Source organism: Haemorhous mexicanus, chromosome 22, assembly GCF_027477595.1.
Source record: "Haemorhous mexicanus isolate bHaeMex1 chromosome 22, bHaeMex1.pri, whole genome shotgun sequence".
Classification (NCBI taxonomy): domain Eukaryota; kingdom Metazoa; phylum Chordata; class Aves; order Passeriformes; family Fringillidae; genus Haemorhous; species Haemorhous mexicanus.
Window position 1 is genome coordinate 4,389,481 of NC_082362.1, and position 16,689 is coordinate 4,406,169.

General features: G+C 51.3%; 1 protein-coding gene across 4 annotated transcripts in view; it reads left to right on the plus strand.

The window, feature by feature from the left end:
* Nucleotides 1-609: 609 nt before the first annotated feature.
* Nucleotides 610-16,689, plus strand: part of ATP2A3 (ATPase sarcoplasmic/endoplasmic reticulum Ca2+ transporting 3) — a 57,155-nt gene continuing 41,075 nt past the window's right edge. For 3 of the 4 annotated variants that reach the window (XM_059865627.1, XM_059865624.1, XM_059865625.1), the window contains exon 1: nt 610-820. In XM_059865627.1, the coding sequence (XP_059721610.1) occupies nt 703-820 (118 nt within the window). In that variant the 5' untranslated portion in view covers nt 610-702. Of the gene's footprint in view, nt 821-8,188; nt 8,211-16,689 lie in introns of those variants that run through there. The other variant, XM_059865626.1, reaches the window with a different exon arrangement.

Sequence of the window (16,689 nt, forward strand, 5' to 3'; positions counted from 1 at the left end):
TCTCCTCTTAACTGCTTAAGACACAGCTATTTCCTCTGGACTGCTTCCACTGCCCACAAACCTGCCCACTTCTCAGCCTGGAAATCTGACAAAACACCGACAGGCTGAGAGAGCTGGGCTGTTCAGCCTGGAGAAGAGAAGGCTCCAGGGAGACCCTTGAGCCCTGTCCAGTGCCTAAAGGGGCTCCAAGAGAGCTGGAGAGGGACTTGGGACAAGGGCCTGGAGCAACAGGACAAGGGGGAATGGCTTTAGGCTGAAGGAGGGGAGATTTAGGTTAGATATAAGGGGGAAATTCTTCCCTGGGAGGGTGGGGAGCCCTGGCACAGGTGCCCAGAGCAGCTGTGGCTGCCCCTGGATCCCTGAAGTGCCCAAGGCCAGGCTGGACAGGGCTTGGAGCAGCCTGGGACAGTGGAAGGTGTCCCTGGCCACGGCAGGGGTGGCACTGGATGAGCTTTACGGTCCCTTCCAACCCCTGCCCCGGGCGGCAGCGGGGACGGAGCCGCAGCGCGGGGGTCCCTCGGCGCCGGGGCTGCCGAGGGGGCGGCGCTGGCCCCGGGGGAGGCGGGGAGCGGAGCGGGGCGGTGTCGGGGCGGTGCCGGGGCGGGCCCGGCGCCGGGCGGGCCGAGAGGTGCCGAGGCATCGCCGTGCGAGCGGCGCCCCGTGTGCCTCCTGCGCCCCCGGCCAGCAGCCCCGGGCCGGGGCATGGAGGCGGCGCACAGCATCCCCGTGCTCGACGTGCTCCGCCGCTTCGGGGTCAGCGAGAGCTGCGGGCTCAGCCCGGAGCAGGTCCGCCGCAACCGGGAGAAGTACGGCCCCAATGGTCAGTGCTGCGCGACGGGATCGCCGGGGGATGCGGGGCGGGGGTGGGACGGGGCAGCGCTAACGGGACACCGGCATCCCGGCTGGGACCCGACCGGGACCGGCACTGGCACCGGGATCCTCCCCGCCGGGATGGGGATGTGCACCGGGATCTTCCCCGCCGGGATGTGGATGTGGACCTGGACCGGGATCCTCCCCGCCGGTAGCGGAAGGGTCCAGGGTGCTGCCGTGGGTCGCCCCCGGAGCATCCTCCCGGCCCCGGCTGTGCGGAGGATCGCTGGGGATGTGCCGCGGGACACCTGTTGATCAGGGCAATATTTACCGGCTTTAATTGAGGGCTAATTACTGCGGGTTCGGGCGGCCAGGAGCGTCGGCAATTAGCGGGGTGTTAATTCCGCTGGCAGAGTGACAGAAAGCGGGGAGGGACAGCGATAGCTCGTTACCAGGAAGGAAGGAGGGGAAGGTCTCGTTGCCTGCGGGTGACAGAGGGAAGCCCCAAAAGAGCCGTGAGAGGTGTCCTGGGGGGGATCTCGCTCGCCCCCACAGCAGCCCTGGCTGTGGGTGCTGTGGGAGAGGGAGCGGTGGTGGGGACACCGTCCGTGTCCTGCCGGTGTCACACTGACCCAGGGGACCCTCTGCGAGCACCTGGGCATCTTCACGGCACTGAGAAGGGGAATTTGTAAACGTGTGTTTTGTGGGGTCCGTGTGCCCAGGAAGGGCTGGCTGGGGTGTCTGCACCTACCCAGGTGATTTTAGGGTGGCTTTGCTCAGGCTGTGACCGAGGTGGGTCGTTCACTCCGCATAGGAAACAGGGGGGTCAGGGTGGTTTGCTCCAGCGCTTGGAGCAGTGAGTCCCTTCTCAAACTTCTGCAGGAGATCAGCGTGTAAACTCTCTCCTGGGTTGGAGCTTATTGCATCTGCTTTTTGCTTGATCCTCACGGATGAGGCTGAGGAAAGCCTGAGTAGATGCTGGCAGCATTGCTGTCTGCATTTCTGTTTGTTGGGAGGGCTGTATTTCTGTTAGGTGGGATCAGAGGGCTGTGACTCCTCCAGCCCTGTGAGCAGCTGTCCTGTGCTGAGCTGTGCTCAGGGCCCCCCATCCCACCAGTGCTCCCTGTCCCAGGCAGCCTCAGCTCAGTTCCCTGAGCCAGCCTGGTCAGGGCTGCACTTGGGAGCTCTTGCCGTGGAGCACCTGCACAAGCTGCAAGCAATGGAGCATCACAGCTGCTCCTGTTAGGCTTGATTTTGGAGAAGGGCAGCTGGAGACCTGTCTGGTTAATGGGAGGAACCCCTTTGCTTTGGGGGCTGAAGGCAAAATACATCCTTAATGCAAAACACATCCTTATCAAACAGGTGGCCGCTCTGATTTCAGGGTATAATTGCAGCCAGTTTCTGGCCCCACAGGAGCCTGTGGCTGAGGGGTGGTCTGTGCTGTGCAGCAGGGTGCCACCATGGGCATCACCACAAAGCTCCTGGTGGCTTTGTCCCTCTGCTGTTTGCCCAAGTGAATCATCACCACTGAGTCAGGCACGTTGGCTGCTCGGTGGCACCGGGCTCTGCCTTGACAAAGGGAGCTCAAAGCTGTGACGTAGGTGCAGAGCAAAGGGTTAGTGGGGGTAATTAGTTTGCCTTTAATTTTTTTTCTTTTTTGCTTCCTCCTCTTGCAAGCTGTAGCTCTGTACTCTTCCCCACTTAGCAGTTTGTTCCCCAAGCACCCCAGCACTGGGTTTCTCACTGTTGGCTCACAGGAGCTGCTGACTTTGGGGTGTCCTGTGTCCTTCACCTTCCAAGCACAGCTCTGCAGCTCCTGTACTGCACAGCTCGCAGGGATGTGCCTGAATGTTGTGGGCAGTGCAACCCTCAGTGAAATGTGGTCAAAGGTTTTCAAGAATTCTGAACTTCTGCAATTTCTGAGCAGTACTTATATTTTTCTCATGGTGCAAATGGGACGTAGACAGTTTAGAGTGGCTTAAAACCATGTAGATAGGGACCTGTGTGGTTTGCTTGGTTTAAAACCTTAGTTTTAAGCCAAAAGTGGGGGTTTTGTCCAGCATGGTGAGAGCTTGCAGGTTGTGTTGTGGCAGCAGGCACCTTGGGTGTGCTGGGTAACCCCTGAGTGTCCTGTTTGGGAGAGCTGCTTGGGGTGAGGGTGCCACAAGGGAGCAGCTTGGGACAACGAGCTGGGCTGTATGAAATTGCATTTCAGTTTAGGTTTAAATTAAACTCTAGCAGCAGAAGTGTGGGGCAATTTGGTGACTCGTTTGAGCTCGCGCAGAAGGGGAAGAAAAATCTTGTGTGGCTCGAAGTGCAGAGCAGGCCTTGAGCTCCAGCTACTTTCATTTTCGCACCCTCCTGTCTCACATTCATTCATTTCCTTCTAATCTTGAACTCCAAACTGCCAGTGTGGTTGTGAATCACAATCTAAAATACATCATCTTTCTGAAAAACTGCCTCCTGACATGCTTCACAGAGCTGCTGGCTGCTGCTTTTTTATTGCATTTAAAAAAATGCGAGCTGCAGCGAGCTCTGACGTGAAGTGAGAAGCAGCCATCATTGGTGTGACTGATATAAAATTATTTCATTTTTTGGGGGCGGTATTCTTTTGGAGCTTAAAATTGTTTTTTCAGATCCAGGGCTCACAAACACGTTTGCAGGAGGAAGCAGAGAGCAGTAGTGATTATTTGGTATCTCCAGCTCGTGGCTGGGGAGCCAAGCAGTGTGGTACAGATTACTGGAGTGGAAGAAGACATTCCTCCTTTAGGAAGAGCTTGTGTTCTCGTTTCAGCTCTGTCATCAGTGCTGTCAGCATGGCCTTTCATTTGCCAAGGAAACTGGAGAAGCCACAGAACATTTAGGTCTCACCATGGCAATTCAGAACCTCCCAAGTCAATTTTAATTAATAAATGCTTTGGATGTCTCACATGTGCCTGGCAGGTGCTTCCCCATACCTCATCCCACCCACCAGCTCCAAGCTCCACAGGTTGTTTTTTTTTGTTTTGTTTTGTTTTTACCACAAAACTTTAAAAAAAACCCCAAACAAACAAAAATGCACATCTGTTATTTTATAACAGACTAAGCCGAGGGTGCAGGCATGCACCCTTCCTAAATGTAAAACCAGGGGCACAATTTCCCTTGAAATTATTTGATTTTTGCCAAGGAACGACAGATGTAAACAGGAGTTGCTTTGTGGACAGATAAGTGATTTTTCTGTTTTAAATATAGCTCTGATTTATCTCTTCTAAATGGATTTCTGAGTGTAAATGAGCATCCATTTCAGGCAGGATATTGCTGGCATTAATGTGTATGCATAATTTTATTTGCTTCATCGGTAACCTAAATGGGCTGTGAATGTCAGCAGAGTCAAACTCGAGGCTTCAGCATAGGGGTGTTTATCTCATCTTGTGTTTCATCTCCTCTGACTCCGAAGCAGAAGCCCTGCTGTGGTTGGAAACTCAGCTGGGCAGGACCATTCTGCCCATGGGCCTCCTTGGGGCTCACCCATCCTCCTCTTTGCCTGCCCTGCTCTGGGGGTGACCCCACTGTGGTACCCCATGCTCTGCAGATCCCGTGCCTTGCTGCAGGTGCAATGGAGCTGTGTCTAGGTGTTATTCAAACCAGCTTCAGCTCAAAGCCCACTAGAAAATTTGCTTGTTTTTTCCCCCACCCCTCCCTGTGTCTCTGCAAGCCTCACTCAGCATCCCCAAACCCTTGTGTGTATTTTCCCACGTGCGTGCCGAGCCTGCCTGGGCGGGAGGAGGAGACATCCCCGAGCCCAAATCCAGCCTGGGCTGTGCTGCTCCTCTCCTCAAACCCACCAAGGCTCATTCTCGAGGCATGAGCACACACCTGAGCCCCTGTTTTGCTGGAAACACCACTGATGGCTGAGTTGTTTGCACCCTTTTCCCGGGATGTGTGTGTCGGCACACGCGTGTGTCTGCGCCTGCGGCGGGGGCTTGATGCTGAATTAGCTGCTGGCGGTTGCTAACGAGCCAAGGTTATGCTCCAGCTCTCTCTTGACAATAATAAAAAGCCCAAAAAGAAAAAAAAAAAAAGAAATAAGATTTCTATTTCATGCTGAAGTATTTGAGGTGGCAGCAAGAAGAGGAAAAGCAGCATTTTCTGACTCATCAAACTCTGCGCTCTGTTCCTCTGTGCATCGCCCACCTTTCCACCCCCGAAACACACGCTGAACAGTCTGATTCATAAACATGCTACGGGTTGGGGGGGGGGGGGGTTTCTCCTCCTCCAAACCCTTTCCCTGAGGAGACATGCTCAGGCATTCAAACCTTGCGAGTGCCTTCAAATTTGGGGAGAGACTACACAAAGTTTTCGTAATTGGCAGGGAAACTTGGGATTTTCATCTCCGTGCCATCCTCTGAGGTTACCTGCATTCACACCTACCTTTAAAAAACACTGTGAATCAAGAGCAAGGTTCAGAAAAACTGACATCTGCTGTCTAAATGCTGCAGGAACCAGGGAAGGAAGGTTTGCAGGGAAAGAAGACACAGAAACTGCTGTGGGAGAAGGGATTGTGCCTGCAGGTCTTGTGTTTGCCCCTGGGGTTGGTCTGCCTTGTGGCACAAGTGTTATTTCATGAGTATTTTTATTTCATTGCTGGTTTTAAAGCTGGGGCTGGTAGAGCTGGTGCTGCAAAACAGTGATTTAAGAGGAGCTGGATGCACTGTGGGTGCCCAGATGCTGGCTTGGGATGTGTTGCTTCCAGTAAGGGGCTGGAGCACATCCTCCAAAAACACCATTAGCAGCAAAATACCCCCCTTCTCCCAGGGTAATCCTTTTCCTCAGTAATTCAGGTGTCTTCTTTGAAGTCCCTACTCCAGCCAGGAATGTATGGCCATCCTAGAGCCATACTTGCCATCACCACAAGGTCCCACCTCTGCTCTTTGCCATTTCAGCACCATTGGTCTTTCTGTGTGTTTTAAGTCTTTTCTTACCTCCAGATCTGATTTGCAGTGTTCCATTTCTGTGGTCATCTCCCCCCCAATGTAAATCCCTGAAAAATCCTATTGATAATTACGTTGCAAGTAAGTTTCCCTTTCTAAAGCTTCCCTCAAACCCATTTTTCTTGAGTAAAAAGCCTCACTCCATGCCTGCTGTTGCTGTTGCTTTCTTCCTCCCAAGGAGAATTTTAATTTTTGAGAAGCATCCAAGCTGCTGCCTTTTCACTCTGCGTTTGATCTGCTCCTGCAGCAGGGATGGTGTGAGAACAGGAGGCTCCTGGCTGTGGGCTGGCTCTGTCCTGGCACAGCCACAGCCCAGGTGCTGCCTCTGGCATGGTCCCCATGGCACATCCCTGAGGAGGGGCCAGGGGTGCAAATGCTGGCACAAAGCAGGGCTGGGCAAGGGAGACCTCAAGTGCCTTCAAGCAGGTGGTGGTTGTTTCTGGTGGTGGCAGCTGCCCTGTGCAGCTCTCAAGCCCAGGGCTGATCCTCTCTGCACAGAAGCTCCCTGGAGAGCAGCGTTCCCAGGGCTGCCCTGTGATTTGCATCAGGGATCTGAACTGCCCATCCAAGGGCACCAGGAACCTCACAGGGCTGCTGGCAGCCCCGAGGTGCTTCTGTTTTCATAGCCCTGAAAAATGAGGTGGTTTGATGCTTTTTGGTATGCTCAAACCTCTGGAGGAGCCAGCTTTGATTTTTCTCCCACACACAGCGCTTGCAGAGTCAGTTGGGATGCTGATACCCCTCCAAAATATTGTTGGGGGTTTTTTTAGGGTTATTTTTTGTGAGCTATGAGCCAGATGCTGAGTGTTTGCATCCTGTGCCTTTTACCCAGCTGGGGCTGCCCCACTCCTGGGGAAGGGGCTTCTCCCTGTGAGGCATTGCTGAGGCTGGAGCTGCCTCAAAGCCCCCCTCTTGGTCCATCGAGCTCACCTGGGGGGCCAGTGGATGCTCCACCCCTCTTAACATTTTCAGGGCTCTTGAAAGAAGGACTGAGAAATTAAGAGCAACACCTGGCTTGCATTCCATGGGGGGATTAGGGCATTAAAAGCAGAATTACAAACCTCTTTGGGCAGGTAATGCTGCACATGTGGGTGCTGACATTGCACAAGGGTGCTCTAGAATTCCTGCTCACTATTTTTGGTGGGAGAAGCCCATCAGGGCACTTCAGCAGTGCTCCCTGCCCAGCCCCTTGCTTCTCTCTGCTGATCAGGAGCAGTGGAGGGCAGGCATGAGGCTGTTTTCTCCTGGGCTGGCTGCTGGGATGTGGGTTAGGGCAGCAATGGGCTGGAAAAGGGGAGGGGAGGCACTGGGAGTGGGATTGGACCAGGAGCTGAGCAGGGTGATGTTTTCTGGCACTGCTGGTACTTTGGCCTCAGTTACAAGGTAAAAATACATGATTATCAGAAGAGTCTTGGGTTTTTCTGCTTGCTTTTTTATATTTCTTTCAGTTTTTTGCTTTTCACCCTCCTTTTTTCCCTTCCCCTGCTTCACCACACATGGATGAGCTCCCCTGGCATCTCACCTGGGGTGAAGGCAATGCAGGCAGCCCCTCCTGCTCAGCTGGAGCACCTTGGGCAGGAGAAAGAGCTGATGCTGGGGGCACTGGGATGGGCGGAGGAGAAGGGGCCTGTGGCCACTCTGGGTGGCAGCAGGACAGAGCTGTCCAGGGGTTCAGTCCAACCCAGTGCAATGTTAGCACACAGAAAACTCAGAAAGCACCAACCCCACGGCCTGTTTATTATTCTGCATAAGATAATTATTTTTTGGGTGATATTGTTACTTTTTTTTTTATTTATTATTTCAGTGTTGATAGCACTGGAAGTAGAAAGTATATCAATAACCTATATTTAAAACAAAATCCTCAGTACTCAGTGGGGCTGTTAGTACCAGTTACCTCGCTGGAAAACAGGCAGCAGAGATCTGGTCTGGGTCTTTTTTTTTTTTGTATTTCAGTATTGGTAGCACTGGAAGTAAAAAGTACATCAATAACCTATATTTTAAAAAAACCCTCAAAGCTCAGTGGAGCTGCTTTAAGTAGCAGCTCCCTCGCTGCAAAACAGGTAGCAGAGATCTGGCCTGCGAGTGTAGAAATGTTGAAAGAACCGGAGCCAAACAGCAGCAGAGAAAATTGTGGTTACTCCAGTATTTCCATGACGTGAGCGAGCACCGGAGGCTGCTCCGTGGGCGGTTAACCCCTGGCGGGCCGGGCTGCAGGGCTGCCTGCAGGACACGCAGGAGCCTCCCCATTCCCGTCAGGATTGATGGCATTCGTGCTGATGGCTCTCTCCATGATTCTCCTTCAGCCACCTCCTGAAGGAAGGGAGGACTCACAGCTGAGTCCATCGAGATGCAGAATTAGATGCCAGCGATTAACCCGGTGTCTGTACCGAGCATTTGCTGGTTTGCCGTGGGAACCTCCCGGTTTCTGAGGTTTGCCTGCTCGTTATCACTCTATAAAAACCTTTTCTCTTTCTCACCCGCGGAGGTGGCGAGTCTGAGGTCAGGCTGTGGTTTGGTGGTGATCCCATCTGCCCTTTCCAACACATCCCTGGACATTCAGGACATGGGGTGGCATCAGTTTGTGACCTGGGATGGCTGAAAGCTGAAATGTTGTACCTGCTGTTAAAGTCCAGATCTAATAGTGCTAAACCTGTGTCACTGCTTTGACCATCAAAATCCTCCCAAAATTTAAATGCTGAGAAACCTGCTGGATGTGCTGATGCAGGTCCTGGCTTTGTAGTCCTACCTGAGCCCACTTGAGATGATATATACACTTAAAAATCCCAGCTGTGATTTTATATACATGTTCTTCATTTGAGATTCTATATGTGTGTCCCATTTGAGACTACACATATGTGCTCCATTTGAGAGCAACATATGTCCCATCTGAGATTTTTATAACTACACATATATGTGTATATATATCTCCCATTTGAGATTTTATATATGTGTATGATTTCCCATTTGGGATTATATATATGTGTCTTATTTGATAACCAACTAATATAATTTATTAACCTACTGATAACATACATATGTATATATTATATATATAGTTTGAGATTTTATGTACATATTTTTCATTTGAGATTGTATATGTGTGTCCCATTTGAGACTACACATGTGCTCCATTTGAGAGCAACATATGTCCAATCTGAGATTTTTATATCTATGCATATATATATAGAGAGAGAGAGAGCATTTGAGATTTTCTATATGTATATAATTTCCCATTTGAGATTTTGTATGTATGTCTTATTTGATAACCAGTTAATATAACTTTTATACATATAATATATATTATATCTAGTATAAATATAGTATATATAGAGTGTATATATAGTATAAATATACTATTATCTTTAGTATATATATACTATATATAGAGTACTCTATATAGAAAGAGTATATACACATATATATTATACCTATATATATACATAGATATACAGTATATATTTTAATTATATGTATAATATATACAGTAGATATTTTAATTATGTGTATAATATATGCAGTATATATTTATTTGTATATTTATATTTATATTTATATTTATATTTATATTTATTAAAATACCCGGCCCTAAAATCTGCAAGTAACTCTGGGACACCCTTGAACTAAAGACCCCTTTCTGGAGGGAGCAGGCAGCCGAGGCAGTAACAAGCTGTTTGTCGTTCTGGGAGCCGGCAGGTCCCTGCAGGAGGGGGCGGCTCTCGGGGCAGGGCAGGTCCGGTGCCGGTGCCGTCGGAGGTGCGATGTTTGGGGAGGAAATCCGCTCCTCGCTCGGCGTGTCCCCTGTGCCCCTGGGTTCCTGCCCGCGGTATTTTTGCTTCGGGTGTTTCCTGCTGTTGGAGCGCTCCGTGTGTGTGAGAGCGGCGGGGGAGGCGGGAGGGGATGGCGGAGAATCCGGGCTGAGCTGGGCCGGGCCGGGCCGGGCTGAGCTGGGCTGAGCTGGGCTGAGCCGGGCCGGGCTGGGCTGAGCTGGGCCGGGCTGAGCTGGGCTGAGCTGAGCCGGCTGCTCTGTCCCTAAATGCGCTCCGGGCACCCGGGGGTCCCCAACGCCACCAGCTGTGCCCGGACTGCCTGGGAAAGCTGCTCCCTGTCCTCCTGGGGTCATCAATGGCCAAAACGCCTTTTTTTCCTTTGTTTTGTTTTGGTTTGGTTTTTTTTTTTTTTTTTTTCCTTGTGTTTCTGGAGAAACCCCCTGGAGCGCTGGCAGAGCTGTCCTCAGAGCAAATCCGGGTTTTTTGTCTTAGGCGTGTGCTTTATTATACAGGCTGGGTTTAATAATAATAATAATTATTATTCTTGTTGTTGTTTTGGTTTGGTTTGGTTTTCATGTTTCTTTTTCTGGTTTGGAAACAGTTTTCCTTGCATGGGTTGGTGATAGAAAGCAGTTGTTTTTTGGGAAGGCTGTGTGGGTGGGGGAGATTCTCTCCTCTTCTGCTTCCTTCGCCACGGCGAGTGAAAGCTCAGAGATGCTCGAGGAGGGGCTGAGCTTGGCTGGCTTGAGCTGAGCTTGGCTGGCTTGAGCTGAGCTGAGCGGTGTCCCGGGCTCCGGCAGTGCCCGAATCCCCCGGGACCCGGCTGAGCTGGAGCTTGCCCAGCAGGAGCCGCCGGGCAGCCGAGGTCGGGATAACCCTCCCCTCACCTGCCTGTCTGCACTTTCCTTTTTCCATTCTGAACCTCCCAAGTCACCAGAAGGGCTAAATTAAGGAATCTGTGGGGAGCGAGTGGAAAAGTAAAAATGGAAAAGGCTGGCTCAGCAGGGCGGGCGGGAGAGGGGAAGTGATGGAGCTCCGTTCCTGGTCCGTCACAGAGGGTTCCCCTCGGGTCATCCTTGGGCTGTTCTTGGGGGGTTGGCAGTTTTTCTGGGCTTTTCCACGCTTTGAGAGCCAGGGATCTTCCCTGTTCCCCTCCAGAGGGGATTCCTGCAGTGACCCAGGAGAAGGGGCTGCTCTGCAGTGCTGGTTCAGAGCCGCTCTGGGGTTCCTCTTCTGCTTATAAAGCCTAATTCAAATTGTTCTTCCCTTTTCCACACAAGTATATTTCTATTTCCCTGTATTTTTATATAAATATATAAAAGATCTTATCCTTAGGCAGAAATATATGTTGTGTATCCTGTTTGTATACATATATATATAACATTTCATCTTCATAGTCACACACATAGATATTAGCTATATTTGGAAGGAGATTATGAAAAAGAACCCCTAGAAGGGACTCATATTTCCAGGGATCTCCAAGTATCTCATTCCAGGAAAGGAACTCCTTCCACTACACAGAAATGTGTGATCCTCAGAGAGTTCATCCATGAAAAGCATTGATTGTCCAACTCGCCCCTTTTTCCCATCCAGAAAAACAGATCCTTTCTATCCTACAGAAATTTTTTTCTTGTGATATAATCCAAACTAAGGGCTGGGTAGACTTCATTTTCCATGAAAACCCATCCAAGGGATTGCTGAAAATAGACTGTTCTCTGAGAGCAGATACCAGAAAAAGCAAAGGGAGGGGTGGAGGCAGGTCATCTGGGGCAAGGAGTTCTGCAAAATAAATTAATGATTGATAATCTCAGTTTGAGTTAAAAGCAACCCATGTGGATTAAGGGATGCATCCCCCTGCAGACATCCTGCATGTGTTTTATCATCCTGATTTTATTGATCATGGGAGATGGGTTGGGATGGGATGCCATGTTCAAACTTTGACATTTCCTCCAGAAAACAAACAAATGGAAAAAAGACTCCAACCCAACTCCCTCCAGACCACAGCAGACTGAGGATGGAGTTGGATCCATTCAGCTCCGAGTTTGGGGCAGGGAATTTTTCCACCCCAGTGTTCACAGTCTGGGTGCTCATGATCCATAAAAGCACAGTTTGGGCCCTGGGGCCTGGCTGCAGGCAGCAGCAGGATTGATTAAAACATGTGGATTAAAAGATAGCAATTAAACAAACATCAGCTTTTGGAGGGGTCAGGGTGAGCAGGTTCCTCATCTTGGCAGGGAAGGGGAAAAGATGCAGTTTGGATTTAAAAGCAGTATCCTGTAGTTCTTGGTTTTGGGGGGTTTTTGTCTGTTTGTTTGTTTGTTTTGGGGTATTTTAATTTTTTTTTCTTTTTTAAATGGATGCTGCAAGTTTGGAGCTCTGTTTCAGTAACTTTAGTTACATTTGTAATGTAATTTATTATTTCTGTTCCTTACTTATTTTTATTATTTATTGGTTTATTTTCCAAGACATACAGATGTGGTATACTTAATGGTTGCTTACAGCTCCAAGAAGTTGCTTGTCTCAGTGTAAAGGGATGTTGGAGCTGGTCCTTGGGGAGGCAGTTTTGCTGCTCCCCCACTGAGCACAGCAGCATTTGCTGTGTTCTGAGCAGCATCTCTCCTCCAGAATCAAACACATCCCTGTGGCAAAATGCATCCTAGTCTCATTTTCTTACCTGGAGTCTTTTCAGTTCAAATATTTTTTGGAAAAATTGGATTTTTTCTTAAATCCTTTGGGATTTTTAGAAAAACAAAAATCCCTAACACGGTTCCACCTCATTCTTTCCCAGTTCTTGCAGAATTCAGCTGAAAGACTCAACCCAGTTTTGGTTCTTCCCCTGGAGTGTTTGCATCTTCCTGGTGCTGAGCTGACCTGGCAGTGAGGGCATCCCTGGGGCTCCTGGCAGTGCCACCTCTGCAGCTCCCTGTGCTTGGTTTCCTGAGCTGCTGCCCAGCCCTGCCAGGAAAATGTTCTTGAGTTTTTTCACTGGGTTTTGGAGGCACTGCAAGAGGCCAAAGTTTGCCCAGTGTGCCTGGAGGGGGCACAGACCCCCCCTGCACTGCCCCTGGCCTGGCTGGGGCTTTCTGGCCACTCTGCTGGCTCTGGGGGTTGCTCTGGGGAGCAGCTGAGGGCTGCAGCAGAGCCCAAAACAATGAGACAGAGATTCCCTATTTACTTGACACTTAGCCAAAGAATTGGGTTCAGGGTGATAAAGGAGGAAATAAAATGATATTTCTGGGGTGGAAGAAGAGAATGTATTGAGGTTGCAGCATGTGCCTTGGTTGGGGTTGTGGTAATTTTGGCAGAAGGTTCCCAGATGAGGCAGGGTCACTCCCTTGCCTTTCCCTGCACTTGTGGAAAGGGCCTGCCTGAAGCAGAGGTAGGAAGAAGCAAAAAAATACCCAACACGACCCCAAAACTAAAAATAAAATCATGGAACCTTTAGCTTTATTTTCTTCAAGCTCCTGTAGTGGCTGTGGGGTTTTTGGTTTGTTTTCTCCTTTTTCCACAACTGTTACTATTTCAAAGCAGATTTTTAGCTTTTCCACCCGGGAGCCGGAGCTGGAAATTCTTTCCACTGCGTTGGTGCAGGAGGGAACAAACTGCTGCTTTTAGTTTGCTCAAATAATCCATCCCTGGCTGGAGCCATGGGTTTCCTCCTTCCCACTCCCTCCCACTCCCAGAGCAATCCCAGGATCTGCTGGGGGTGCTGATGGGGACAGGGGTGAGGGCTTCAAGCCCCATTTCCCTGAGGTTTTTCCTTTCAATGTCTCCAAGACTTTATTCTTGCAAACACCACTGGAGGGGCAAGCCCGAGTGACAGCTTCGTTTTTCAGAGCAAAATGGGCAAAATCCTCTGTCCTTGTTTTCCTGGCAGTAGGGAAAGGAGGTGGGATATTGGCAAGGAACCAATTTGTTTTTCTGTGGCATGGGAGGAGGATGCTCAGGGCTGGGCAGGGTTTGTGGCCCTGTGCCAGGACCCCCTGAACTGCAGTGAGGGGAAGCTTGTGCTGCCCAACATTTTGGGGATGAGCCATTTCCAAGAATAAAGGAAGGGAAGTTTAAATTGGGATGGGTGAGGCTTTCCTTATTTATTTCACACTGCTTCTTGGACCATTGGTCTGATGCCACAGTCCCTCCTCCAGTCCTGTTTCCCTGTCCCTGGACAGTGGGGCATGGGCCTGGTGGCTTCTCCTTCAGCACAGGGATGTCACTTCTGATGTTCTGGGGAGAAGGAGATGGCACTGGGCTGGGTTTGCTGGTGCTCTGCTGCTCTTGGGGGGCACATCCAGGATCACTGCGTTTGCTGGTCCCTGACCTGCTGAGAGCAGCTCAGCTGGCCAAAAAAGGAACAAATGAGCTTTCAGCTTTCCCCTCTGGCCGAGCAGTGCCCCCATTTCTCCACTGGGACCCCTTCACTGTCCTGGGGGCATCGATGGTGCTGGGCTGGGTTCAGAACCTGGGAGTTTGAGGGAGGGATGAGCAGCTGGTCTGGAGCTCTGTCTGCCCCAGGAAGCCTTGTGACCCAAAGCAGAATTTTTTGGGGCTGAATTTTTTGCCAGCCGTTGACAGAGCCCAGGTGCCAGTGAGGAAAGCAATTGGATCATTTTACCCTAAAGCATTGCCTGGAAAACAGCAAGAATGTTTCTGGCCCTTAAACCTCTGCTATCCCTCCTCATGTGCTACTCACCCACCCTGGGCTGCTGCCTTCCCCAGCTGGCCTGAATTTGCTTATTTTTGGGGCAGTGGATCCCCCAGCCAGGAGGGTTCTGGGCTCTTGCAAAGTGCAGGGCACGGCTGGAGCAGGGGTGAACGCTGGGGAATGACAGGAGCAGCAAGCCAGTGGTGTTTGCCATGGGAGGGGGGGGTTGTGTCTTGTTTATTTTATCTTTCTGATGCCTTTTGAAGCAGCCCTGAATGAGTGGCTGTCGCTGGTGTGAGCAAACCTCACCTGGCACACAGGAAGAAGCAGCTGTGAGGAGATAGGCAAATAAGGGCTGGGGCTGGAGGGCCTCCCCACCCAGGGCACACCCAGAGCCACCACTGCCTGTGCCCTGCAGGGGAAAGCACTGCAGGAAACCCCCCCAGCTTTGGGACCAGCTCCTTGGGGGTGCTGGGGGACAGGGGAAGGGCTGAACCCTCTGGGACTGTACCTGGTTGTGGTACAAAGCAGAGCTTGGCTTGGCTGTGGCATCCCCCAAGGATGGGGATGGATGCCCCATCCCTGGAAGTGTTCAAGCCAGCTTGGAGCAGCCTGGGATGGTGGAAGCATCCCCAAAGCAGGGGGCTGGAACAGGATGATCTTTAAATTCCCTTCCAAACCAGTCTGTGACTCTGTGTCCCCAGTGCTGCACCCCCGAGGTGGTTTTTCCTGCAGGGTTATTTCCTGTGCTGCCAGAGGCTCAGCACAGCTGGAAACTCTGCTGGCTGCAGGCCTGGGGGCTCACACACTCTCCCTGCAGCTGTGCCCCCCCCAGGGCTGGGGTTTCCCTTGTGGGTGCTCAGGCTCAGTGCCCCCCTGCCAGGGGGTGCCCCAGGACAGCCTGGGTCTCGGGGGGCTGCCTGCCTGGTGGGTTTAACCTTTGGGGCTCTTCTGGGGGAAGGCTAAGTGAGCTTTGGGGTGTGTGTGCCCCCACGTTGGTGCAGTAGCAGGTGGGGATCACAGAATCCCAGAATAATGAGGCTGGAAGAGACCTCTAAGACATGGAGTCCAACCCATGCCCTAACACCTCAGCCAGACCATAGCACCAAGGGCCATGTCCAGTCTCTTTTGAAACACATCAGAGATGGTGATTCCACCACCTCCCTGGGAAGAGCCTTCCAGTACCTTATTATTCTTTCAGTGAAAAATTCCTTCCTAATACCCAACCTATCCCTTTTCTTAATACCCAACCTATCCCTTTTCCTAATACCCAACCTGTACCTTCCCTGGTGTAGCTGGAGACTGTGTCCCCTGGCTCTGTCAGAGACCGACCCCACCTGTCTCCAGCCTCCCTTCAGGAAGGTGTAGAGAGCAATAAGGGCACCTCTGAGCCTCCTCCAGGCCAAACAGCCCCAGCTCCCTCAAACGTGGGGTGTGGGGGCAGAGGCTGAAGGTCCCTTTAGCTGCACCCTGAGGGTGCCACTGTGCCCGAGCACAGCCACCTCCTGCCCTGGCACACGGTGCAGGGCCAGCTCCAGGGATGCTGTGGTGCTCAGGGGCTGTGCAGGAAGGGAAGTGGTGAGGGTGAGTGAAGTCATGCACAGCCAGGCACTTGGACCGCTGAGTTTTGTCCTCTGGCAGCATTAGCACCATCAGGCTTTGAGTGTTTGCATGCAGATAAGGCTGAAACACCCAGCACACAGCTCCCAAACGCTGCCTTTCACACTCCTCACCTCCAGGGTGGGATTTATGGGCTGAGTGTGAGCTGGAACACCCCAGCAGAGCCTGTCCTGCCCGTGCAGCCCAGCAGTTCTGGGGGGTGGAGGTGTGCAGTGCTGGCTGTCAGCGGGGCTGAGGCAGAGCAGACATCCCTGCAGGATGGGATCCTTCCCATGCAGCCGGCCCTGGGAAAGGCAGCCAGTTCAAATAACAGTTTATCCTGCCTGCTGTCGTGTGGGATGGTGGAAGGATCCCAGAGCAGCCCTGCCTGGGCTCCTGCTTTGTGTCACAGGACAGGAGCTGCTCTCCCAGCTGGGGTTGTTTGAGGGTTTTCTTGCCCTTTTCACTACTATTTTACTGCCTGTCAGCAAAGTCCAAAGGAATTGGATTCATTATTTTGCACATCCATTTCCCCCTCCCTGCATAAGGGAAAAAATATTAAAGGTGGGGGGGGGGAAGAGTGATTACAACATAGAAATACAGCTTGAATTAAGTTATTTAGAGCAGAAAGCTGGACGTGGTGCTCATCATTATTCTCCCAGAGGGCATCATGCTCTTCCCACATCATCTGGGGGCAGAAGGGTTTCCCATGAGGGAAATCTGATTTTATCCAAGGGAAGCTCCTGAAATGGTGAGGGAAAATGGAATTTCAGGATGTTTGCTGTTGTGGATTGCACCCTGGACTGGAATGTGCACCAGGAGTTGCTTTGCCACGTGCTGGCCTCTGAGAGTGTCACCTTGTTCCTCGCTTTCCCCAAAGCAGAGTGGGATCAGTGCAGGA